The sequence below is a fragment of the Meles meles genome, chromosome 11 (assembly GCF_922984935.1).
Source record: "Meles meles chromosome 11, mMelMel3.1 paternal haplotype, whole genome shotgun sequence".
Classification (NCBI taxonomy): domain Eukaryota; kingdom Metazoa; phylum Chordata; class Mammalia; order Carnivora; family Mustelidae; genus Meles; species Meles meles.
Genome location: NC_060076.1, coordinates 68,787,139 through 68,811,492, shown reverse-complemented (window position 1 = coordinate 68,811,492; position 24,354 = coordinate 68,787,139). Strand labels below are relative to the sequence as shown.

The 24,354-nt window shown below is 39.3% G+C and overlaps 1 protein-coding gene across 7 annotated transcripts in view; it reads right to left on the bottom strand.

Annotated features, from left to right (window-relative positions):
* Positions 1 to 3,758: 3,758 nt before the first annotated feature.
* Positions 3,759 to 24,354, bottom strand: part of TUT7 (terminal uridylyl transferase 7) — a 58,665-nt gene continuing 38,069 nt past the window's right edge. For 3 of the 7 annotated variants that reach the window (XM_046021728.1, XM_046021730.1, XM_046021729.1), the window contains exons 20-29: positions 24,075 to 24,188; positions 23,823 to 23,900; positions 23,031 to 23,208; positions 21,442 to 21,489; positions 21,269 to 21,360; positions 19,415 to 19,530; positions 17,985 to 18,310; positions 15,855 to 15,931; positions 15,415 to 15,478; positions 3,759 to 4,660 (exon numbers count right to left, since the gene is read on the bottom strand). In XM_046021728.1, the coding sequence (XP_045877684.1) occupies positions 4,593 to 4,660; positions 15,415 to 15,478; positions 15,855 to 15,931; positions 17,985 to 18,310; positions 19,415 to 19,530; positions 21,269 to 21,360; positions 21,442 to 21,489; positions 23,031 to 23,208; positions 23,823 to 23,900; positions 24,075 to 24,188 (1,161 nt within the window). In that variant the 3' untranslated portion in view covers positions 3,759 to 4,592. Of the gene's footprint in view, positions 4,661 to 11,294; positions 13,161 to 15,414; positions 15,479 to 15,854; positions 15,932 to 17,984; positions 18,311 to 19,414; positions 19,531 to 21,268; positions 21,361 to 21,441; positions 21,490 to 23,030; positions 23,209 to 23,822; positions 23,901 to 24,074; positions 24,189 to 24,354 lie in introns of those variants that run through there. The other 4 variants (XM_046021731.1, XM_046021735.1, XM_046021732.1 and 1 more) reach the window with 4 other exon arrangements.

Genomic DNA, 24,354 nt, shown 5'->3' with positions numbered 1-24,354 from the left:
GCGCTCGGCAGGGCAACCTCCGGATAGGTGGCTTTTCTCATGGGTGGCATTTCTCGTGTCGGTGCTAGAGGTAAAAGGAAAAGGAGGGTCGGTGGGGCGGTCCTGGGGAGGATGGACTCTGCTCAGTGTTTCAGTGTGGAAAGAACTAATCAGCGAAGTGTGTTTTAGAGCCTTCTTTCATCTGCTATAGGATTGGAGAGTTCAAAATTCCCCTAAGTAATGACAGTAAGAGAATGGTTGTTTTTGCCTCTAAACCCGGCTTAACACAAAAGACACGGTGAGATTAGGTGATGGTAGTATGGTGGGTTTGTCTTGGCTGCATCGGACTAGCTGGGTGATTTGGTACAAGGTGTCTTACTTCCGATGCCCTTCCTCCTGTGAAGATTAAATGAAAGGCCCTTGGAGGAGTGTATGGCACGTAGCTAAGTACCAGCAACTCAATAAACTGTCGCTAGTTGTTCAGAACATATCACACCAAGAATGAATCCTAATGTAAACAATGAACTTTAGGGATAATGTTCTGTCCACATAGGTTCATCAGTTGAAAAAAAAAATACCCCACGCTGGTGCAGGATGTGGATAGTGGAGGATCTGGACTTGTGTTGGGACAAGAGTATACAGAAACTCTGCACTTTCCACTCAGTTTTGTTGTGAACCTGAAACTGTTCTAAGAAATAGTGTTAATAAAATGTAAAAAAAAGATGCCATGTATGGTTCTTAATTGTTGAAATATTGTTACGTAATTGTGTAGCACTTTATAGATTTCAGGAGCACCGTTGGGCACACTTTCTCATAGTCTCACAATTTTAGGATAGGGCAGGAACATTGGGACGACTAGTTTAAAAGTGATGCATAAACTCTGGCCTTTTAGTATAGTGGATTAGAAAAGAAGTTCATTTAAAAAATCTAATCCTAAATTTTTTTTTAAAAAGATTTTATTTATTTATTCGACAGAGAGAGATCACAACTAGATAGAGAGGCAGGCAGAGAGAGAGAGAAGGAAGCAGGCTCCCTGCTGAGCAGAGAGAGCCCGATGTGGGACTCGATCCCACGACCCCGAGATCATGACCTGAGCCGAAGGCAGCGGCTTAACCCACTGAGCCACCCAGGCGCCCTAATCCTAAATTTTCTGACTCAGGATCCCATATAGGCTTAATTCTTTCATCTATTTAATACAAACTACTCAGTTAACTTGGTTGGCTGTTTTGCGTGTGAGTGGTAAGTCACATAATTTACTTATTGGTGGGTCAGGCATACCTAATGTTATTTGAAACTGGTGCAGGCCCCTGAGATAAACTAAGATAAAGCCTTAGGAGGTTTTTGTGACTATTTAAGAAATATGTGGGCTCCCTTATCTCAGGGCAGCAGCTGTCCTAGGGTGTCATGAGGTGGGTGTGGTAACTGTTGAGGGAGTTGGCAAGCTGTGACCACATTTAGATTTCCACCAATAGGTTAAAAACTTAAAATAGGGAAATGTTCAACATTGCACTTCCAGCCTTAGTTTCAGGGTTTTAGACATTTAAAAGTGTTTTTCCTAGTTAAGACCTCACTTGATCCTGGCTACTCTGTGAAAGGACAGGTGTGACTTCCATTTTATAGGCACAGAAACTGAACTGCCATGAGGTTAGGAGGATTGCCACACTCTCAGCTGGAAAACCGGCAGAGCCAGAGACCCTAATTAAGCCTAGAATTCCACCCAGGGAAGCGTGCTAAATTCTTGACTGCTGTTGTCTAAACATGCCTACTTTCTTTTTTTTTTTAAGATTTTATTTATTTATTTGACAGAGATCACAATAGACAGAGAGGCAGGCAGAGAGAGAGAGAGAGAGGGAGGGAAGCAGGCTCCCTGCCGAGCAGAGAGCCCGACGCGGGACTCGATCCCAGGACCCCGAGATCATGACCTGAGCCGAAGGCAGCGGCTTAACCCACTGAGCCACCCAGGCGCCCCTAAACATGCCTACTTTCAAAGAAAAAAGTACTGAGTACATCTTTACAATTTTATGGGAGTTTGTTGAATTCTGTGAACATCTGAATCTGAACTTTTTTTTCTTTTTGCCTGTAACACCATGAACCCTATTTACCCAGGATTTTTTTTCCACTCAGGAAAGATTTTTTTTTAAGTAGAATCATTTGTGAAACACATTTGAAAATGAAAAGTAAACTGAAGTTATGTCAGAACATTTTAGTGACATCTCTAAGTGTGTACTCCGCTGATTACTGTATACACTGAGCAAGGGATTAGAGTAGATGGGGCTGTAAGAATAGATTTCATTTTCTTACGTGTTCCTGGGAGAAAGAGGAAAGGAAATTGCGCTAGTGGAGCATGTGTGGAGCTTGCGGGGGGGAGGTGGGGGATAGGCCAGCTGCATCTGAACGATAACTAGGAGCTGGTCTCAGCATGAAGCAGATGCACCTGTCCCCGGCTGGGGCGCTAAAAAGGGGCTGTGACCAGCGCCCAAGTCAAGGGTCATCCATTCTCCAGGTCTGGCAAACACTGGTCCCTGTCCCATTGATCAGTGTGAGGGACTGAAATTTAACCAGGAACTAGAATAAAAGGTAGGAAGCTTTTTAACATTCTTAAAAGGATATAAGGAAATGTGGTTTCCATGAAAAGGAAAATAAGAATAAACTTGAATGCAAGGAAAAGGGAAGGTGGCTGAGGTACGTTGAGAACGATTAGAAGTGAAATGATGAAATTCATGTGAGACAGAAAGCAGCAAAATGACATAAAAAATCCAGCCAGTCACATGGAGATTAAATTTGAGTTCTCCTAGGAGGAAGGAAAAAGATAGAGAATACTGAAAAAAGACAAAAGTATTTTTGAGAAAAAAAAAATTAATGTACTTTTCCAAGTTGAAAAAAACCAACAACCAAAAAACCAGACTGGGCTAGGGAGATACATGGGATTCGCTTCTGTTTTAGAGAAAAGTCACAGACACAAAACTTACAGGGATACCTCTGCTGAGGTATCCAAGCAGAAAAATAGAATCTACAAGGGAACATAAATTAGGCTGGCCTCTGATTTCTGCTATCATGCCAGAAGACAGCATTAATGGCTTTTTAAAGAAAGTGTAACAAGAACTGTGTGCCAGGTGAAGCTCATTTTCATGCTGAAGGCAAGAGAAATCAGAAGAGCAGCTTCTGCCCTGGGTACTAATGCATGCGGTTAATTCAGGTGTTTGGGTTTGTCCAAATGAAGTAAGGAACAATCACTAAACCCTCCTACCACAACTTCCTAAATTCTGTAGATAATTTTGATAGGATTCTTCTTTAACTGGAGTATGTCTTCAAGTAGGTGAAAAGAAGGGCTCACAGGTGCTATTTTCTGAGCCCTCTCCTAGCCAGGAACGCTTGCCCAACAAACATTCTCCCCATCCTCCTCTGTCTTCATCCCACCAAGCCTGTGCCCTCTCCTGTGGGTATTCCCAGTGCTTGGCACACAGTGGGGTCAATGAACAGCAGATTGCTCGAGCACGAGATAAAGTAGAGGGAGCACGAGATAAAGAGGAGCAGATTTATACTGCCCTCACTCCTTCATCTGGTTTCCTCATGAAATTTAGGACTCTTGCTAGAAAGTAATGTGGATAAAATTACAGGTTGAAATTCTGGTTTTATTTCAAAATGATAAATAAACTGAGGCATTGTTCTGACCACATTCTACTTCTGGAGGGCTTGTGGAGTTAGAGAAACAGTTCCAGCGGGGACCCAGTCAGACCCAGACCCAGTCAGACCCAGAATGACACCAACCAAACTTATGATTGGCAGAGATGGCCTCTTTAATCCTCAGGGATTTTTAAAAGTTCTCCACTCTAATTTCTGAGTATCATAAAAAGTAAAAAGCACTTCTGTTTTGTCGTTTTTCCTTTGAAAATGTTTTTAGCAGCAAACAGGACTCCTTGTTTTCCTTATTTCATTCTTTTTTATGAGCACAGTAATTCTATGTCAATTTACTTAAAATTAGGGAAAAAACCCCAGAGCCCCTCAGTGGCGCTGCTTGACCCACGGAAGGCTGGCATAAATAGGTGCTCATGTTCACGTCACTTCTACAAATATCAATAAAATATGGTTTGTAAATTGTAAATACAGTAGTAGCAGTTCACACATATTTGATATGCTTTCACACAAGGATTCAGTAAACAATAAATATAATTTCCCTTCTTCAAAACAAAAAAGGGATTTGTAGGTGAAAAAAAGGGTTAATTTCCTCTGGGTGTATCGGCACACCACTTTCAGTGTGCTTTGAAAGAATTAAAAACCATGAAATTGTATTCACTGAATACTGGCCCACAGTTATACTTTTTTCTTTTTTTAAACCTGGCCTAAAACAAAACAAAACAAAACAAACCTGTCTTAAATACATACATCATGGTTTTTTCTTAAAATTCTTACATCTATGGGGATTCATGGTACGTAAGACTGTATAAAATTTTTTTCCTCATTAACAATTTCATTAAGTTAAAAAAATCTGACATTTCCCTTAAATGTTAAGTTGAAGCCTGATCTATGCTGCTATGTCCTGTGAAATGAACCTAATTTCAAAGTGAATGGGAACGCCTGAGTGGCCATTTAGAGTGCTGCATTTTTTCCTTCCCTCATGATTCCTGCTGGGTCCTCTTCGCTGAGGCTTTTCCCTGAGTCATATATTTACTGGAAAGGCTACCTAGAGGGGGGGAAAAACAAAACCCAACATAAATAAAACAAGCCTCACTTTATCACAAAAGCCATAAAATTACTTATTATTACTTATTTACAGAAACTTTTCACACTGGTACTGGTCACTTATTTTGAATTGAGTAAGCAGGGCTAGATATAAAAAAGGTATGTAAGGAACATGATCTATTAAACACAAACCTACTCAAAATTCTTTCTAAATGCAGGCAGGTTGCTAGAGTGACATCATTCTTATCACTGTTTCCATGTTGGTGCAGAGGGCCAGGTGGACTTTTTGAAACCTCTGCTTTGCATACATCAGTGTCTTCATTTACAACCACACAGGACAGATTGCAACAAATTCTTTGGCTAAAAATAAATATCTTGCATCATTACTTTGCAGATATGAACCTGTGAATGGTGACATTCTAGCAATACCTTACTGATACAAAAGAAAAAAGGAAATTTATTATATTTACAGGTAAAGGACAGAAATGTGGATTACTAATTAAAGCCATACTACACAAGACTTAATAAGTTTTGTTCTGGAGTATAAACAAATAGATCAATGAAAAGAAAACTGAGAAATTCTTAATTACGTTTCAGAAAGTAGTATATAACAAAGGTTGCATTTCTAACCAATGAGGTAAATTGGATTGTTCAATAGCTGGTACTGTGTCAAATAAGTCATTTTGGGAGGGAGAGGAGAGTTAGTTTTCTTTTCTTTCAACATACCCTTTCTCTCCACCCCATTCCAAATGAATTATAGAATTAAATATAAAAGCACCAAAGTATAAGAAGTAATGATTATTATTATTATTATTATTATTATTTTTTTAAAGATTTATTTATTCGACAGAGATTACAAGTAGGCAGAGAGGCAGGCAGAGAGAGAGAGAGGAGGAAGCAGGCTCCCAGCCAAGCAGAGAGCCCGATGCGGGGCTCGATCCCAGGACCCTGGGATCATGACCTGAGCTGAAGGCAGCGGCTTTAACCCGCTGAGCCACCCAGGTGCCCCAGTAATGATTATTTATATAACCTTGGGGTGGGGAAATTTCCTAAGTACACCATCTTGCCCTATAAGAAAGATTTGCTGTGCTTAGTACTAAAGCAAGCTAATAGGGAAAAGATGAACACTGACATACAGCTGGGGAAAGAAAAAGTGACATACGGAAGGGGGAAAAAAAAAAGCATTTGAGTATATATAAAAAACATTTAGTATCAATGAGTAATCAAAGAAATGCAACTTAAAACAATTTTTGATCATCAAGCTGAAGGAAGGTCAGAAGGACAGAGAAGTGGGTTGGAATTCTGCTAAATGAATAGTCATAGAAATCTTACCATAACTGAGGTATGCAAATAACTTAAATGTTCAAAATTTGTGATATGAATGACTAAGTATATAATAGACACAATAGAATACTAGATTTGCATAGAAGAATAATTACTAACACAGAAAGTAGGTTATAAAACCACATGAATAGTATTTTCATAGAAACTAAATATTAAAGAGGCGCCTGGGTGGCTCAGTTGGCTAAGTGTCTGACTCTTGATTTCAGCTTAGGCCTTGACCTCGGGGTTGTGAGTTCAAGCCCTGTGTTGAAAACGGTTTAAAAAAAAAACACTAAAAATTAAAAAGAAATGAAAAATCCTATCAATCCAATGTTTGGTGCCTCATTGTCCTTATCTGAAAAAATGTGAGTTATTACACTTATCATAACCTTTGGAATTATTTTGAAGATTAAATAAACGGATACAGGTAAAGCAACTGAACAGTAGCTGGTACATAGAAAAGTACTCAATAAATGTTAGCCATTATTAGATTAGTACATTGATGTGAAAAGATGGGAAGACTTTATTTCCCAAACCTAAATAGTAGTTATACTTTAGAATGAAGTATAAATGGCTTTTATTTTATTCATTTTTGCTTAACTATCTACATTTATTAAGCAAACATATTAAGTATGCAGATAGAAACTTATGTGCTCTCCCCAACCCCGAAGCAAACTTTTCAAAGCAGAGCATCTAGATAGTCAATGCACAGTGAAAAATGAGTGATACCAGGAAGAAGCACAGCACTCTCCCATGGTTATTTATACTCTAGAGCCTTGAATGGTCTATAGGCAACAAATCTTTGATATTCTGAACTGCCCAAAGTATTGAGGATAGACTTATCATTCCAGGGACAAAAAGTTTAGATCACTACACCTCGTATTTTACACACAATCCATAGAGGTTCAAGATCTAACCAGAAAAAAATAAAAGTTTTAAAGCTGTTAGAAACTATAGATGGATATCTTTATGAACTCAGGGAAGAATTTCTTAACTATGACCTTAAAATCACTGAGTGACATGACCGTGAAAACTAACCATGGAAAATTCACCACTGATTACCTCAAAATTTAGAACTTTGGAGTGGCAACAGACACAAGTTGAAAGATAAGACATGCTGGAGGAAGGTATCTGGAATGTATATAATAAAGGAGTAGTATTCAGAATAAATGAAGAATACTTACAAATTAATAAGGAAACGATAATGCAACAGGAAAATAGGCAAAGGATAGGTATAGGGATTTTACAGAACTCCAACTGGTAACAAACACAAAATGGGCAAATGATATGAACAGGGAATTCATGGAAGAGTAACTCCAACTGGCTAATAAACATACAACAGTATCCCCAGAGTCAAGAAAATATACATTAGAACAACACCAGGGTATTTTTCACCCATCAAATTTGCAAAAATAAATACTGCTGTTGGGAGTGGCAATTATTTCAACCAATCACTTGATAACCTAAGTTGAAAATGCACATACTCTATGACTTAACAGAGTTTGGCTTCTAGATACACAAATGATAAAACCTCTCATACATGCTCAAGGAGCAGCAGATGAGAATGTTCAGTACAGCACTGTTTATAAGAGCAAAAACCCAAATGCAATCTAAATGCTCATGTGCTACGTAATGGACGGTATGTTCTATATTCATAGATGGAATACTGGAAAGAAATACAACTAAGTCATATATAGTGATCTATATAAATTTCAAAATCACTTCATTAAATAGATATGAAAAAGCAGGGTGTAAAACATTCTTACTATACAGTATGATGCATCATTTAAATTAAAAAATTCATCAATGATATGTATGTTAAAGGGTACATATGTAAGTTAAAAAAAAAAAAGAACTGGAAGAACATCTGAACTCCTAATAATAGATAGCTCTGGGGTGGAGGGGCCACGAAGGATGGAATGGGTCTGGGATGGTGGTCAAAGCGGACTTCGACCAACTTAATGCTCTTTTATTGAAAAAAAGATTGAGAAGAAAATAAGGAAAAAAAACAAGGTCAGTTCTCTAGTAGATGAGTTATATTTGTATCTTCGTATTTCCCCCAACATGTTAGGAAACCACTCTTTTCTAAGAATAGTGCTAATAGTCTGATTACTTCATAGCCTGTATAAAAAAATAAATCATACCTGAAGAAATTTCATATAAAAATGTGCATGTAAAAAAGTAAACCCACTAGAAATAAAACATGAACTTTTATGTACTCTGAGGGAAGAAGATGAAATTTATAAAACTCTGGAAGCATGACTTGAAATCACCTAAAAATTGGCTAAGATGAAACGACTGAAACAAGCAAGCAACAAACTATATGGCAAAACAAATCATAAACGAGACTGAAAGATTAATAAATTGGAGTGGTGGCAGGGAAGGACAGAACACATTTGCTAAAGGACAAATGGATTTCTATGGGGAAACTAAAGCTAAAAACAGAAATGATTACCCTAGTTAAAAAATACAAAGATAGAAACATGAAGAAATACAGATGAAAACATGTGAAAAGCAGGAGACTTCAACGGAGAATACACACCGATGGGCAAAAGACTACTCCCATAAAGTGAGGGTCTGGGAAACCGGCCGTCAGAGACTCTCTGGGGTGGCCAACAATCCCCTTTTGGCATTGCTGGCATCATTGTGAGAAGGTGTGTCCTTTTTTAATCTATCATTCCACTGAATAGGAATTTATCCTGAGGCAATAACTAAGCAAATATTGCCTGATGGTGTTTGATGTAAACAGTGGTCTTCAAACTTGGGTACATGTAATCCCTGAGCCAGCTGTACAGGATGAGTGGGCGGGGGGCTTTACAGGGCTTGACTGGGGTGCCTCATGTCTACTGGATTCTTTCTGAGAATGCCTCTGCGGCCAAGGTTTTGGGCTGGTTCTCTGAAGGCACACCAGTCTTCCTTTCACAGTCCTCCTACTTTATAAAAGAGAGGCATGTCTCCTCCTCATCCAAATCTTAATGTGGTACATGGCCTTGGGAGAAAAAACCCAAGGAGGCAGGAAGGAAAAGAAATGCTGGTTATCTGTGGTAAGTGGAATGAATGCCTCTAACAAAAATTCCAAATTTTTAGCTTTTGTGAAATTACACTGATAGGTGATGTTCTTCGCAAATAATTCTTAATGATAAATTACTATGTGATTTTTTGGTCATTTCGTTTAAAAAGGAATGGCAATAACTGAATGACACTGTTGTAATACATCTTCCATTCCCAAAGAAAGCATATCTATTACTTTTAATACCCTATCATAAAGACTATTGGGGTTTCTTGATGTTTACCAACTATAAAAACAAAAAAGATTTGGGATAGAAATGATGAGGAACACTTTCATTCCTGTAGTATTGATCCAAAAATACTTGATTGTATGGAGAAAAATCCCAACTATCTCATTAAATGGCAGTCACTTTCAGTGTGTAAACATAAATAGAAAAATCTTTTTCACTAATTTTTAATAAAAAGTTGTAACATCTGGTCAATTATATATTCTAATGCAAAAACTCAATTTAGAAGAAATTTTTACATTTTGATAAAAAGCTTAAAAAATCCGATTTCTATAAATATTATTATTGCAGATAAGGAGGATAGGCTGATCAATAATATGCTTGAATTTGAATCTTCTTTTGTTTTTTAAGATTGTTTTTTAAGTAATCTCTACACCCAAAGTGGGTAAGATTGTTTTTTAAGTAATCTCTACACCCAAAGTGGGTCTCGAACTTACAACCTTGGTATCAAGATTTGCACACTCTACTCACTGAACCACCCAGGTGCCCCTAAAATGCTTGAAATATATATGCTAAAAAATATACTACCTTAAGATGGAAGTAAAACAAAGGAATTCAAGGAGGAAAGAAAAATGATGTAAAATTTCTGCCTGTTAAGGAGCTGTAAATGAATGGTAGCGTGTATGAAAAAGCAGTGATATATTAATTTCATTTGATATATTTAAGGCTAATTGATAAGATTTATTTTAAAATTTCAACATTTATTTTTAGAAAAACCTCAGGAATTATATGCTTTGCAATTTTGATGAAAATTTTAGATATCAACTTAAAAATATATGAGATATATGGGCTTTCTACATTTTGGGGGAAGAATATGAGAGCAAACAAAGTTTTGGAGGACACTGATATACCAAATATCTGAAAGCAGCTAGTGCATTAATAAGGAATAATTAAATAAATAATGGCATGTTCATATACTGGAATATCGAGAAGGGTATCAACAAGAATGATCTCTGCTCACTGATAACAAGGTGTCCTATATTGTTTACAAAGGTACTTCTGTTATTTTATTTTACTCAAGATTTTAAGTAATCTCTATATTCAAACGAGGTTTGAACCCTGAGATCAAGAGCTGCATGTTCTACCAACTGAGCCAACCAGGCGTCCCTGTTTCTGTTATTTTAAATTTACTATCATAAAGTTCACTTTTTTAAAAAATTAGGCTTTTAAATTCTGGCTGAGGAAAAAAACTGTAATAGTATATACACATCATCATGAGGGAGTAACGATAACATCAATCTCTTCCAACATCTTCAGTTTTTAGGATTTCAAACTGTGAGATTAAAATGGAATAAATGAAGATACAGATGTAGTTCTTTTGGAAATATAACCTTCTTTGCAAAAAGGGGGAGTTGTAAGGAATAGAGAAATGTTAGTTTTTTTGAGATTCTTGTTCTGAATAAATTGTTATTATGTAAACGAGAGTAATTCACTTATGCAGGAAAGCCAGCTGACTATGGTTCTAATGTCCATGATATATGTGTCCTATTAGAAGAGGGAAGTAACAGCGAGGCAGGAAACTGTTTACACCCGTAACAAGGCAATGATAACTTGCTGAGGGATAGTATTTGCCAGATGCTGTGAAAAGAGCTTTATGTATAGAAAATTAATCCTTACAACTGTCCTGTGAGGTGTCAGCCCCAATTTATTGATAAAACTGAGGTACAAAGATGTCCAGTAACTTGACAGAGGCTGAAAAGCCAGCAGATAGTTGGGCTGTATTTCAAACTCACATATGTCTGACTTGAAAGCTCTTATTCTTGGCCCTTCTCCTGCTTAGTCTCTTTATTCTTTCAAAATGAATACATCTCTATCAGTAAAACTCACTGAACATCTAAGGCACTGTGTTAGCAGTGTGTATAAGGGGAAGGGGAGTCACAATGAAAAACGAGGAAATTCATGGAATCTTCTATTCATTACTCTCTCATTTGGGAGTTAAGGACTATATACAGCCCAGGAAAAAGGAATGGAGCAAGAAGTATCAGGAAAGAGAACTTGGCTTTTTAGGGGCTGGGTGCTTTACCCTCAGGATCTGGTAAGATAAATGGGGCTACAGCCCTTCTCTAGATGAGACACCTGGAGCTCAGAGAAAGCAGGTCTCTTGCCTGAGGTCAATATGGCTACTGGAGAGAGCAGGGGCCGTCCTAGCAACAGGAAACCACCTGTGTGTCACATATTTAGTACTGTGGGAAAAAAGAGCTCTGGGGAAATTTAACACTACTGACAGTTGAGACGTATTTCGGATTTATAATATAGACAATGGGTGAATTTATTGTGGATAAATCTGACAAGTCTTAACAGCTGTTGCTTGACTGAGGAGTTTAATTAAGATAGATTTTAACCACCCATAAATGTTTTCTTTTTTTCTGGTATAAAGTAGGTATGTTTATTGTAATAATTTTTCTTTGGTAGTCAATTCAACCTTTAAGTTTTACAGTTGCTGAAAATACTTATAAATATGTAAGTCTCTGACACGGAAGACAATCACAGAAATCCTTACAGCCAATTGGTCATGCCATGCCCAGGTATTATGTCCAGATATCCAACATCTGTATTCTTCCCCCACTGACAAACAAATTCAGAAAATTATAATAAATTTCTACTTTCAAGACGTGTAAAGCCTTTGGCAGGAGCCACGCCGACGGACACTGTGCAGGAGCATCAGTGTGTCACCACTCCTACAAACCTCTGTTCTGCAGCTACACGCAGGTGCTGTTCTAAGTGCTTTTACATGGATTTCTCAACATCCCTGTAAGCCAGCTATTATTACCCCTTTGTTTTTTTTTTATTATTATCCCTTTGTAACAGATGAGGAAACTGAGTCAAGCGGAGTGTAAGCAGATTTTTCAAGATCACAAAGCTAGAAATCGTATCCTGCAATCTGATGGCAGAGGCCATGTTCTTCCACACCCTACCCTTGGCAAAAGCAACATCGCGACCAAGCAAGGATCCCTATTTTCCCTGTGTAATGCTCTGGAAATATCTGTTCAAGGCTGAGGCTTGCAAAAACAACACTCCTTTGGCTTGTTTACATATGGTAACTCTGTGACCCTGAAACTCTCAGAGGATCTATGGGAACTGCACACACTGCCATGGAGAGTCCGTTTCCCACACTTGGCTTTCAGAGGCAGAGGGTGTCAGCCTCCTCCTCTCGTCTCACAACAGGGCCCCAGGCCCACTCACTTCTATTCGATTTGGAGTGATTTCCCACTAGAACGTTTCTTGTTTTTACATCCGTCCATGCATTCTACTGAAAACAATGGCAAAATCTTCCCAGGAAACAGCTGCTCCTGCATTTCTCACAGAGCCTCCTTCGTCTTTACCTTTATATCCACCATTCCCTTTTTAGGTAAGGGCGGTACTTTTCTGAAGATTTCTGGCTCTTTCTCCTTGAACCATCTGACCTCACTCTATACCAACCCAGTGCCCACGCTTCACAAATTGGAATTGTTATGCGATCTGATGCCACTTTAAATGTTTTCTCCAATCATTAAAAAAAAAAAAAAATCCCTGGAATTCACATAGCTTAAAAATCAGTGCCTATTCCTGTTTAGATTACTGTATATACTTGAGATACTTCATCCCCAGATGGACAGAAACGGAAGTAGCTACATAATTTAACAAGTCCACTTATTTTTCTCTTGTGAACAACATTCAGAGTAGAGACAACCAAACATCCCTTGCTGGGAGCTCTCAGAGCTTTCCCAGGGTGAGACCACTGCGCCCTGGCTTCTCTCAGACTGTGCTGGTGAAAGCAGGGAAGCCTCTCTCTCCCATGGGGTCTACAAGGCTGTCCAGGGGTGGGGAGTGCTATTTCCCGGTAACTGATGGCAGAGACAGCTTCGTCTCTTCACATTCTAACGAACACAGCATCTCTCCAAGCTAAAAACAAACGGTGTTTGCATATTGGCAATAACATACAATAAGTAAAAGTTGACCATAAAATATGTGGGTTGTTTTACACTACATACAAAAATGTCAGGTTCTGTCAACGGAGTTTTAAAATTTCAGAAACTTTTCTCATAAACTGTACAATCAAGTTAAAAAGACTACACATGCTCTATTTGCTTACACAATTTCCTTTCTTTAACCCTACTTTATTGGATAAGAGAGACAGAGAGAGAGAGAGAGAGAGAGAGAGAAACTAAGCAAAGTTACTAAGGGTGTTTATAGGCCAGAACTCAGAATATTTGTTATAGAGTTTATAGCTTCATCCTTTCTTATTAAAAAAAGCTGAAAAAGTTGCTCAGTTAGTTTTTCCTTTTCCCTCTCAAGTTTCCCTTCCCCTTCCCAACTCACATTCTTGAAACATGGGAAAAAGAGAGAGCCTCCCGGTTTTGCCTCCCTCTGGGCATCTGTCCACAGGCCTGTGGCCAGGCAGGGATGGTATGAGGCTCAGTTGCCCACAGTTCCTCTTGCAGCACTTCTCACCAGAAACCCCTGCAGTCAGGTTTCTGTCCTCTCCACACCAGAGGGATGGCTCTTTCCAGAGTCACTAATGACACGAGCACTGCCCAATGCAATGCTTACAGCACCATCCACACTGCACCCGAATATGCGGCGGAAAAGCCCAAGAATGGTCAAGCCCTCTCTGAGGCAACTTGTCCTCTGAGCCAGCTCCTACTCCAGGAGCCAGCTCTCCTGCTGCTCTGCTCCCTCACTGCCATCTTCTGTCTTCTTTATTTTGAGCCTTTAAGTGTTCTCTTTTCTTTCTGCATTATTTTCTAGGTGATCTCATTCCTACCCAGGCCTTCAAACGCTATCTCTACACTGAAAATACTCAAGTCTCGATCTTCAGCCTGGCCCTCTGCTCTGAACACCTTGTGTGTCCATTCACGGGTGACCTGGCATCTGTACCCAGACATCCAGCGGTCTCTTAAACTGACATGGCTACAACTGGATTCTCTTTCTTCCTGAAATCTGCTCTTCCTGAGTCCTTCTCAGCACAGGAAATTCCACTTCCATTCTTCCAGTTGCTCAGGCCTAAACTTGTAGTGTCATCTCGGGTCCACTTTTTTGTCCTATGTCACCATCTAATCCAGTGACAACCCACGTTGGTGCAAATATCCAGAACATGACCAGTCCTCACGTTGCCTTCTTCTTTCACCGGAGAGTAAGCCAGCACCATTTCCCCCCTGAGCTCTAGCAGAAGCCTCCTCGTGGGCCTGCTGACACCCTCACCGCCTCACAGCAGCCATAAGGAACCTTCCACAACAGAATTCAGATTCAACTTCCTTTGTTCCGAGCCCTCCAAGAGCTGTCCATCTCACAGACAGAAAGAAATCCAATCTGGCTAGTGCTCAAGGCGCCTCATGATCCACACCCATCCACCCTGACCTGACCTCCTACTACCCCCGTCCCTGCACTTGCCACTCAGTGACACCGAGGGACAACGGTGGTTTTCGGTTCTATTGTGACGGTCTACCTCCAACTTCCCCTGCCCGGCCCCTTCCTTCATTTGATTCTTTGCATAAATGTTACTTAACAGAATGGCCACCTCCCTATCCAGCATTCCCTTTTCCTGCTTTGTATTTCTCAGCACCTGTTGCCGTAAGAAATACTTACATATCTCTTCTGACAAGAAGAGTGAACGAGAGCAAGGACTTTGCTGGTTCCCTGCTGTATCACCCACGTTAAGGCTCGTACCCTGCACTTGGGGCTGGGCAGGGGAGCGGGGAGAGGGAAAATGGCTTAATCAGTACTTGTTGAAGGAAGGAATAAATGACATAGCGAGAGAGCGAGAGAGTGGAGTTCAGGCCAACAATTACTTCCTTCCCTTACTCTGGTGCACAGCACACAGTCTCATGAGGGAGTACACTGCTGACAAGACAGTGGCAATTTCAAAGCAGAAAGAAAAAGTGTGAAAGAGGAACAAAGAATTAAAGACTATGGTTCCTGCTCAGGGATGGTACAGGAATCACCTTAGAACACTTAAAAGATATGCAGGTCTAAGCCTACCCACTCAGAATCGGATTGAGAAGGTAAAGGTGGGGACAGGGCACCCGTATTTTTAAGAGTTCCCTGATGTCCAGTTCTTGTTAAAACCACTTACTCAAAGGAAGCATCTCAAAAGGCATGTGGTAAGCTATGCAGTAAATAAAAGAACACACATTTGTTTTTTTCAAAACCCACATACCTGACTGGGGACTCAAAAATATAGTTGTTTTTTGTTTCTTTTTGTCTTCATGTAAAAGCACTGCCTAAAAAATGAAATAGACTGGTTTACAAAGTTGAAAGGAAGAGCATCTGAAAACAGCCTTAAAACTGTAACCATTTCCAAGGAGGGTCGAAATTAGGCATGTGGAAGGCACAACTTTGCAAGTTAATTGAAAAGCAAGACAGAGACTCGGGAATCCTCAAAGCACACCCCGCCATCCGGAGCTCAGCAAGCCGCACCCCACGCTGCACCAGGGCCAGAGACAGGAGCCAGGAGAGTTAGCCAGCGGAAGGAGGGCATGGCCAGCGGCTGCCCGGCACCTCGCTGAGGGCCTGCACAGAGCTGCTCGCACTCAGTAAGTGTTCGCTCAACAGACAGGAGACCCAGGGGCTTCCTGCTCAGCTGTGAGCTAGGTTTACCTGAGCAAATGTGCCAGTTGGTCTCAAGGGGCTAGGTGAAGAAGGGGATCCGAATACACAATCTGATTTAGACACACCTGGGAAAAAATTAGCATTTTGTTCTCACTTTAAAATGAAAGCAGCATCCCTGTTTTCAAACTTCCACAGAACGATTTTCTGTGGACAGGACAGAAGCTCCACTCAGTATCTTGTGTGAACAATAACATATTTGAAGACATGAGAGGGGGCAGCATAATTTTCCAATAGGAAGAAGCAACTGAGCAGCTACGGGAGGAAACGCCCCATATCCTAGCCCCACTCCTCCTTTCCCATTTTACTTTTAGAATACAGTGACTACCTGATTTAGTGTGTAAATACTGCATTCTGAGGAATCCAAGACTCTGGCGCTTTCCCTTCAGTTTGATAATAACTAGCCTCCCACCCCACCATACCCCTGACTCTCCTTGATTTACTGCTGCCCCTGCAGGCTTTCAGAAACACTGCTCTGTTCTGACAGCTTCAGTAGTAGACAACTTAAACTTTGCTACCAGCTGGGGAGGAAGCAATCATCAAAGCTGGGGGAATGCTGGGGCTTCCCTTTACCGCTGTGCTGTAGCCAAGAGGAACGCGATGGTAACGTGCTTTGTGCTACTTAGTAAACACAGACCACCAGTTTCAGAAGGGTCTACAAAAATAACTTTGGTAGAACTTCATTCTATCTGATCTATACAACTTCCAGTTTCCTCATCTGTCAACTGGGATTATCGATACCACCATCTCATGGGGTTGGGGAGAAAATGAGATGAGACTGCCCACGTAAAGTACTTAAAATAGTGCCTGACTCATAGGAAGCACTCCGTGAATGTTAGCTCTGGCTATTATTTTAATTTCTCTTAAATATATATTCCTCTTATAATCATTAAAGATCTGGTCTATGTCCCATGTCAGGGTAAAAAAAAGTTGGAGTTTACATCTGTCTGAGCTCCTTAGAAGTAGGACAAGCTGTATCTTCCATAAACACCGAAGTCCTATTTTAAAACCAATAATTAAATAATTTAAAAATATACATCATTCCATATAAAGCTCCATTAAAAAAATAAGTGCTCTAAAAATTTTGTCTATAAAAAAAGAGACACATTATATTGCTGCTATGATATAATAAAATGGAAGAGAGGGATCAGTGTTCCAGGAACGGCGAACAGTAGAGAATTTTAAGGGCATTGTCATCAGTGATGACTCGCTTACACCACCCGTACATATACACAGTTGAGGACAGGAACAGGAGAGGTTACTACTTTAATCTAAAAAATGACTTCCCCAGGTTTCTTCTCTATGCCAATCAAATTCCATCCACTCTCACAGGTTTATTCTGAGAACCAAAGTGAGAGTGTATAAACTGCTTTGTAAATACTAACTTATACACACAAAAGGTACCTTCATGCTTAACAGTCTGTTAAAAAGGTGCCCGCAGTGGACACTTCACCCATTTAATAGAAAGGGTCAATGCAGATCCAAGAACTCAAAGGGACGGGATGTATGGATGACATTCAACTATGGACTGATAATGTGTTTTTCCTCATTGTAAGAATAATCATGTTCGCTGCGGGAAACTAATAATGTATTATTACGTACTCCGTAATGCTCTTCTGCAGTTGGAACCCCCGTAAAAGCTGTGTCATGGAGTTCCTTCTGGTCCCTCTTCTAGGCATGTGCATGTACATATTTAAACGAAAGTACAAGTGGCTCACTATACACAGCCTGGTGTCCTGAGATAACTTAGTTATGCCTCCCCCGTGGCCAGTCAGTGCTTTAGTTTCCAAAGTGCACGTACTGAGAAGTGAAGCTCAAGTGGTAGCTTGTTTTCTGGTCACATAGGCTACATTTTATAGGCACTGGGGATGACCGGATTTTCCATTCATGGATAACCTTAGAAAAGTCAAACAAATGACTTCTATAAGCCTCTCAATGAAATTGCCATATAAAAGGGTCTGAATTTAAAGTGGGTGGGTTCACTTTCTTAAAAATCTTTTTTGGTAAGTTGATTTGTTAAAGAAATAAATATAACTAAAATAATAAAGAATTCTAAACTCTAAAAAAGAGATTTCCCTTGAGATGTGAGTGCAAACATTGAGGTATGACCGGGATCCATACCTGGAGAGCCTTTAAATTGTGGGCATTCCTTTTTAATGTGCCCTTCTCTTCCACAAATAAAACAACGTTTTTCTCTTAAGTCTTTGTCATCCTGTCTCTTCCATTTTTCCACTGGAGGCCTGAGAATTTTCTCTCTGCCCAGGTGGACAGCCGCCCTCACTGGCTTGGCTTTCTGAGGTGTGCACTGCATGGGCTTATCTTCTTTTGTTGACACCTCCCTCTCTGTGTACTTGTTCTGAATTTCTTTGTCCTCTTTGCTTCTCTTCTCTTTGTTCTCAGGGTATCTTTGGTTCAGGGTATCTTCCTGATCACGCCGTCGCCTCACTCTAGAAGATGATATAACACTGGTAGGAAAAATCTAAACAGAAACCTGACAAGATACCAAGGGTGCTCCAGGTTTGGGAGATAACCAGAGACAGAAGGTATCAGGGGGAAAAACAAGAATGTAACACATTTCAGTCCGTCTCCTCTTTCAGGAAGCAACCTCAGGGCGATGGTACAGTTTTTCTTTTTGATTTTCACAACGACTCTAGTGCCATAAAAACAGTGTTTGCAGTTAGCAGAACTCCTTGGCCCAGCACCTGCTACGATATGGATGTAAAGAAACTCCAGTGATCTTTGGGGTGATTTCTTGTGACTCTGAGGCCCATTCTTTTAGTAGGCACTAGAAATTTGAGATGTGGAACTTTCAGTTCACAAGGGAACAATGGTTGTAAGGTGATTTATATTCTTAAAATGCTAAAAATGTTTCCTTCTTGCTCTACATGAGCAGTGACTATTATTTGAATATAAAACCAAAGTACTAAGTAAGAGCCTCAAATTCCAGATGGTGCCTTATTTTAACAGCATGTCTTTAAATGAGAGTATTATTGTCCAATTAAGACCAACACACCATCCAAAACAACAGTACGTCCCAAGCAAGCAATCAACACTACCCCACCTCCTGCAAACGTCACCAGAAGTATCCTGACCCACATGAGTGGGTCAGCACAGCAATAATTAAGGGTTGAACCACATACATGTGAAGGGTCCTAACTGGCAAAAAGCTGTACATGAGTCTGGTACAGCCCCGTTACTGTACACTGGAAGTGTAACTGATGTCCCAAAGAGCCCATTTTACTTTCCTCGTTTCTTCTGCCATCCCTGTTGGAGAGGCTGCCGACCAAATGGCTGAGTAGTGACTGGGGCAGTGACCAAAATGAGGAAAGGGGAGCAGGCCTGGAAGACTGTTATCTGTACACCCGAGGGGCATCTGGTCATCTGTGCTTAAATGCATGTTTTAAATCAGTTCATTTTCATTGTGAAAAATCATTTATCTGAGAACTGCTGGATTTAATACAAGTTTATTTTCTGTTACAATAGAACCTCATTTAAAAACTGGTACAATAGGAAAGTAAAAATGAAACCACCCCTTTTGAACACTGACTTACTTTCTCCTCATTGGACAGTCCTTCATGAAGTGTCCAATTTTCCCACAAATTCGGCAACATCTATCATTTGGGGCCAGCTCTCCTTCAGTTAGCACTTCTGGATCAAAAAAGTACTCCTAACAGAACATAAGTATAGAAAAGTATGAACTATTAAACTGAGATCAAAACATAAAAACTAACCAAATATCAATCAGAGACCTTCTTTTTAATGATTATTATACTGTTTAATTCCAAACTGAAGACCATTAAGAGGTTTACTTCAGGATAATTTTACCTAAATTCATGTTGGTTTATTCCTTTTCATCATGCACACCATGGTTTAACCCTAACCACAAAGGCAGCCTGTTTTTCCAGGACATTTCTACACAAGAGCATTACACATACCCATGAGTCAGCTTCGCCAGGACTTGGGGGAGGCTGAGGTCAGGTACAAAGGCTTTGCTTTCTCATAAAATGAAAAGGCTAAAATCCAATAAACTGAGGAATACGATTTGCATTACAAATACAGAGAAAAAGAAAGAAGCTATGTGCTGTTCTTTGTTGTGGCTTCTGGAGAAAAATATCAGAAGAAAGGAAAGAGAATGTCTGGACTGAAGGCCTCCTTGCCAGTGAAATTTAGGTGAGGACCAGAAGCATCAGGATCACCTGGGAGTCTAAGAAATGCTAGTTTTGGTCCCCACCCCAATCTCCTGAATCAGGATCTGCATTTTAACAAAATCCCCAAGGTGCTCTTTAGAATAAGCTTCAGAAGCCTTGGTGAAGAAGACAACCATAGCATATCCAGCAAAAACGAGATGCACAGATGGGATCCAGTGCTGAATATATACAAATGTACTTAAGGTTCATTTAAAAAGTTTTTGTTTAAAAAAAAAATTAGGGTGCCTGGGTGGCTCAGTCTGTTGAGGGTCTGCCTTCGGCTCAGGTCAGGATCCCAGGGTCTTGGGATCGAGTCCCACATCGAGCTCCTTGCTCAGCAGGGAGTCCGCTTCTCCCTCTACCCCTTCTCCCAGCTTGTGCTTGCTCTCCCTCTCTCTCTCTTACAGAAAAAAAAAAAAAAAAAAAAAATTAATGTTGGAAAAAAATAACATGAACAGAAAATCCTCTAGTTCCTAACTCCCTTTTCTCTCACTGAAGAGAATTTTTACAGTGCAACTGTGTTTTGTTTTTAATGAGTCCAGTTCCATACAAATCTTGAGTACTGGTTATAGGACACCAGTAAGCTTGCTAGCAGAGAGCGTGGTCTCTCTCTTAGGCCCATTAAGAGATGTATTATTCTGCAAGCCAGCTGAAAAATCCAGACTTCCTATGAGGTAAGTGGAGGAACCCTAGCCACATGGATGCTGGCCTTGGCAGAAGCTGGCACGGAGCCAAATGCCCACGGAACAGTAATGCCATCTACATGTGCTACCAAGGCAAAGCATCAACACCACAATGACTAATCTTCCCATCCAAACTCCACTTCTGGCTGTTTCTCCCTTTTCTCCTGATAAAAATGGCCTCAGAACTGAGATGTTTAAAAAAATGTTTTTGGAATTGTTGTGTATTGCAATTGTTTATCTTGGCTAGATTCACCAGACTTTCAGAGTATTTATTGCTGGTGTAATATGTACAAACTAATAAAGCACCTTTTTTGGTTTTTAGGTATTTTTCTTTCCTTTTTAAAAAAAAAAGATTTTAATTATTTATTTATCAGAGAGAGAGAGAGAGGGAAAGCACAAGCAGGGGGAGGAGCAGGCTACCCGCTGATCTAGGAGCCCGATGTGGGACTCGATCCCAGGACTCTAGGATCACGACCTGAGCCGACTGAGCCACCCAGGCATCCCAGTATTTTTGGTATTTCTAACGGACACTTACCATTTTTGAGGGGCAGTCCTTCGGAAATCCTTTGACTGGAATACCAAATACTCTTCTACCGTTAATGAATGCTTTCATTATAAAATTTGTCACTAAGAAGAAAGAGTAGTGCTCAATTAGATGGAGTGAAAGGAAAAGGGATCACAATAACATTTATAAACAAAGCAACTTACTTTTCCTTGATAATCCAGCTCCAAGATTATGATTCAAATCAAAGGGATCTAAGCAAAGAAAATTAATGAGAACAAAAAGATGAAATAGGAAATGCCACTGTTCATACATTAAGTGACTATATAAGAAGGAAGTGTTACATACTTTATTATTTGCAAAAGTAGAGTTGTCCTTTGAAAAATGTAGGGGATAGAAGCAACAACCCCCCACAGAGTAAAAAATCCACGCATATCTTTTGAGTCCCCCAAAACATAACTACTAACAGCCTACTATTGACCAGAAGTCTTACCTATAACATAGGTGATTAATACATATTTTGTATATGTATTATACACTGCATTTTACAATAAAGTAGGCTAATGAAAATGTTAAGAAAATCACAAGAGAAAGTACATTTACTGTACTGTATTTATCGAAAAAAATTCACATGTAAGTGAACTTGTGCAGTTCGACCTCTTGCTGTTCAAGGGTTAACTTAATTGAATGATTGCCTTTTTAATGAGTTTCCAATATGCAATATAGCTAAGTAATATCAATTCCTAAATTTAAGTCATGTGTTTTCTCCAAAGTGTCCATCAGAAGAGAGCGTGTTGCTTTATATTTGAATCTGTATAGACTCCTTCCTATTATGAGGAGCTGTTTCATTTTGAACAACAAAATATTGTTTGGAGACATATTAGTTGCGTATAATCTAATGGTGCTAGTCTGGGAAGCATAAAGAGGTCACAAATATATTTAGAACATTTTAGTGCTGGATGTTCCTGCTAACTAACAAGTGTTTTAAGGATCACTTTGGTCATCTTGAAGATCACAAAACACAGTTACAAGACAAATTAAGACACATGCACCTGTCCCAACGGCATACCAATGGCTATCTGGACCTCAGTTTTTAGTGAAATCTTCATAAAGGGCTTTTCTATGATGTTAAAAGTCTGCATTACAAAGTCTTAGATAGGTATATATATGTTGTGTTCTGGAATATTATCTATTAGATGACCCAGAAAGTGGTAGGAAGGATGAAAAAAAATGCTGATGTAAGATTTATACAAGATCTGAATAAAACTTATTCATGAAATAAATGGAGATAAAGTACTTTCTAAATTAAAATATTTTATATATAATATACATATGTAATAATTCATACTTTGAATGTTATGTGTAGATATTTATTTCCAATAAATGCCTAAAAATAGTGAAGAAAAGCAAAGGAAAAAAACCCTCAAAACCCTTTTTGGGGATCAAGAATCGAAGACTGCTTGTATACAGTAGATACAAAAAGAGGCCGTTCTGGAAGAGCTCTGCAGGGATGAAAAAGAACACCCTCACAGTTCCAACTCTATATTCTAGTCCTTTTTTTTTTTCCCTAAAGATTTTATTTATTTATTTGACAGAGAGGGAGAGATCACAAGTAGGCAGAGAGGCAGGCAGAGAGACAGGAGGAAGCAGGCTCCCCACTGAGCAGAGAGCCTGATGCAGGGCTCGATCCCAGGACCCTGGGATCATGACCTGAGCCGAAGGCAGAGGCTTAACCCACTGAGCCACCCAGGCGCCCCTATATTCTAGTCCATTTTAAGTTTCATTTTCGTTGTACCTTCAATAACAATGTATTTTGAGGTCCACTGTTTCTTAAAAGTTGTAAGCAGACTTTTTCTCCTGATGCTAATAACATGTTCTTTAAAATCAAATTCCTCTGTGTAGAATCGAAGAAGTCCCAACCATAGTTGCCCAACAGATTCTGTATTTTTCCCATATTCTGGCCAATAGGTGGGCTAGAAATAGAAGGGAACAAGAGATATCATGCTCTATAGTAAAGTGTTAATATCTATCTTCATTTGTATCTTAGGAAGTAAGTTTGGATTTACTTTAATTAACTGGAATTTAAATACATAAAAACATAATTACATAACTTTCTTTCACATTTTAAAATATCATTTATGAGTTTATTAATCTCTACCCTGTGACTCAGAGACAGGGAGAGCTCAGGGTTTTAAATGTCAAACCCCAGAATGCATGTTTGTGGAAGCATCTGGAAATAAATTTTAAGAGCCTTGATGATGCCTGGGTTATTAGATCTTTGAACTCAAAGAAAGTCTTTTCAAACTCTGAAAACCACTTGGCAAATATTCACTTGGAATAAAGTTACATAACCATTCGGAATTGACAGGCATTAAAGGAATCCTAGATACAGTCCCTTGAAACTCACCTGGCTTAATAAAAATGTTTTCAAACTTCAAAGGAAACATCTGGATATGCCAGTTTCTCACTATCATAATATAGATAAATATAACAAGCGATAATATAGTTGTTGACCACGACACCACAGCATAGTATAGCTAACTTTTAGTCAAGGATGTAAAAAAATCTTTACTCTTAAAATACGTACCAGTTCATCTATTTGATCAAAAAAATAAATATTCCAGCCATCAACAAATATTTCAGGTTTCTTTTCACCTTTGTATATCTGAAATTAATTTTTAAACTATTAGTATGGATTACAAATTTAATGCATTGATACAAAAACTTGTAGGAAAATAGTTAAATATTTAACTACAGAACCACAGAATACTAGAGAAGGAAGAGGGCTCAAAGGCAACCCAGCTTTACAGGTGAGAAACACAATTTCTTTTACTAATACCTCTTGAAGGACAGGAATGACTGGTGGATTCCTCTGCTGGAGAAAATATAGCACCATAAGCGTGTATGCATATGACGATAAGCTGCCTCTAGATGCGTCACCAATATCACACATCTAGAGGGAAGGAAAGCGAGGAACAAAGAAAACATCACCAATGTTTTCTGCTAAATTTGCAGCTATCCTATTATCACTAAAAGTAAGGTGCTTCTATAGGGCATTAATATGAAAATTACATCTTCAAATGCTAAAGTATGTCACCAAAACCAAACAAGACCAACGA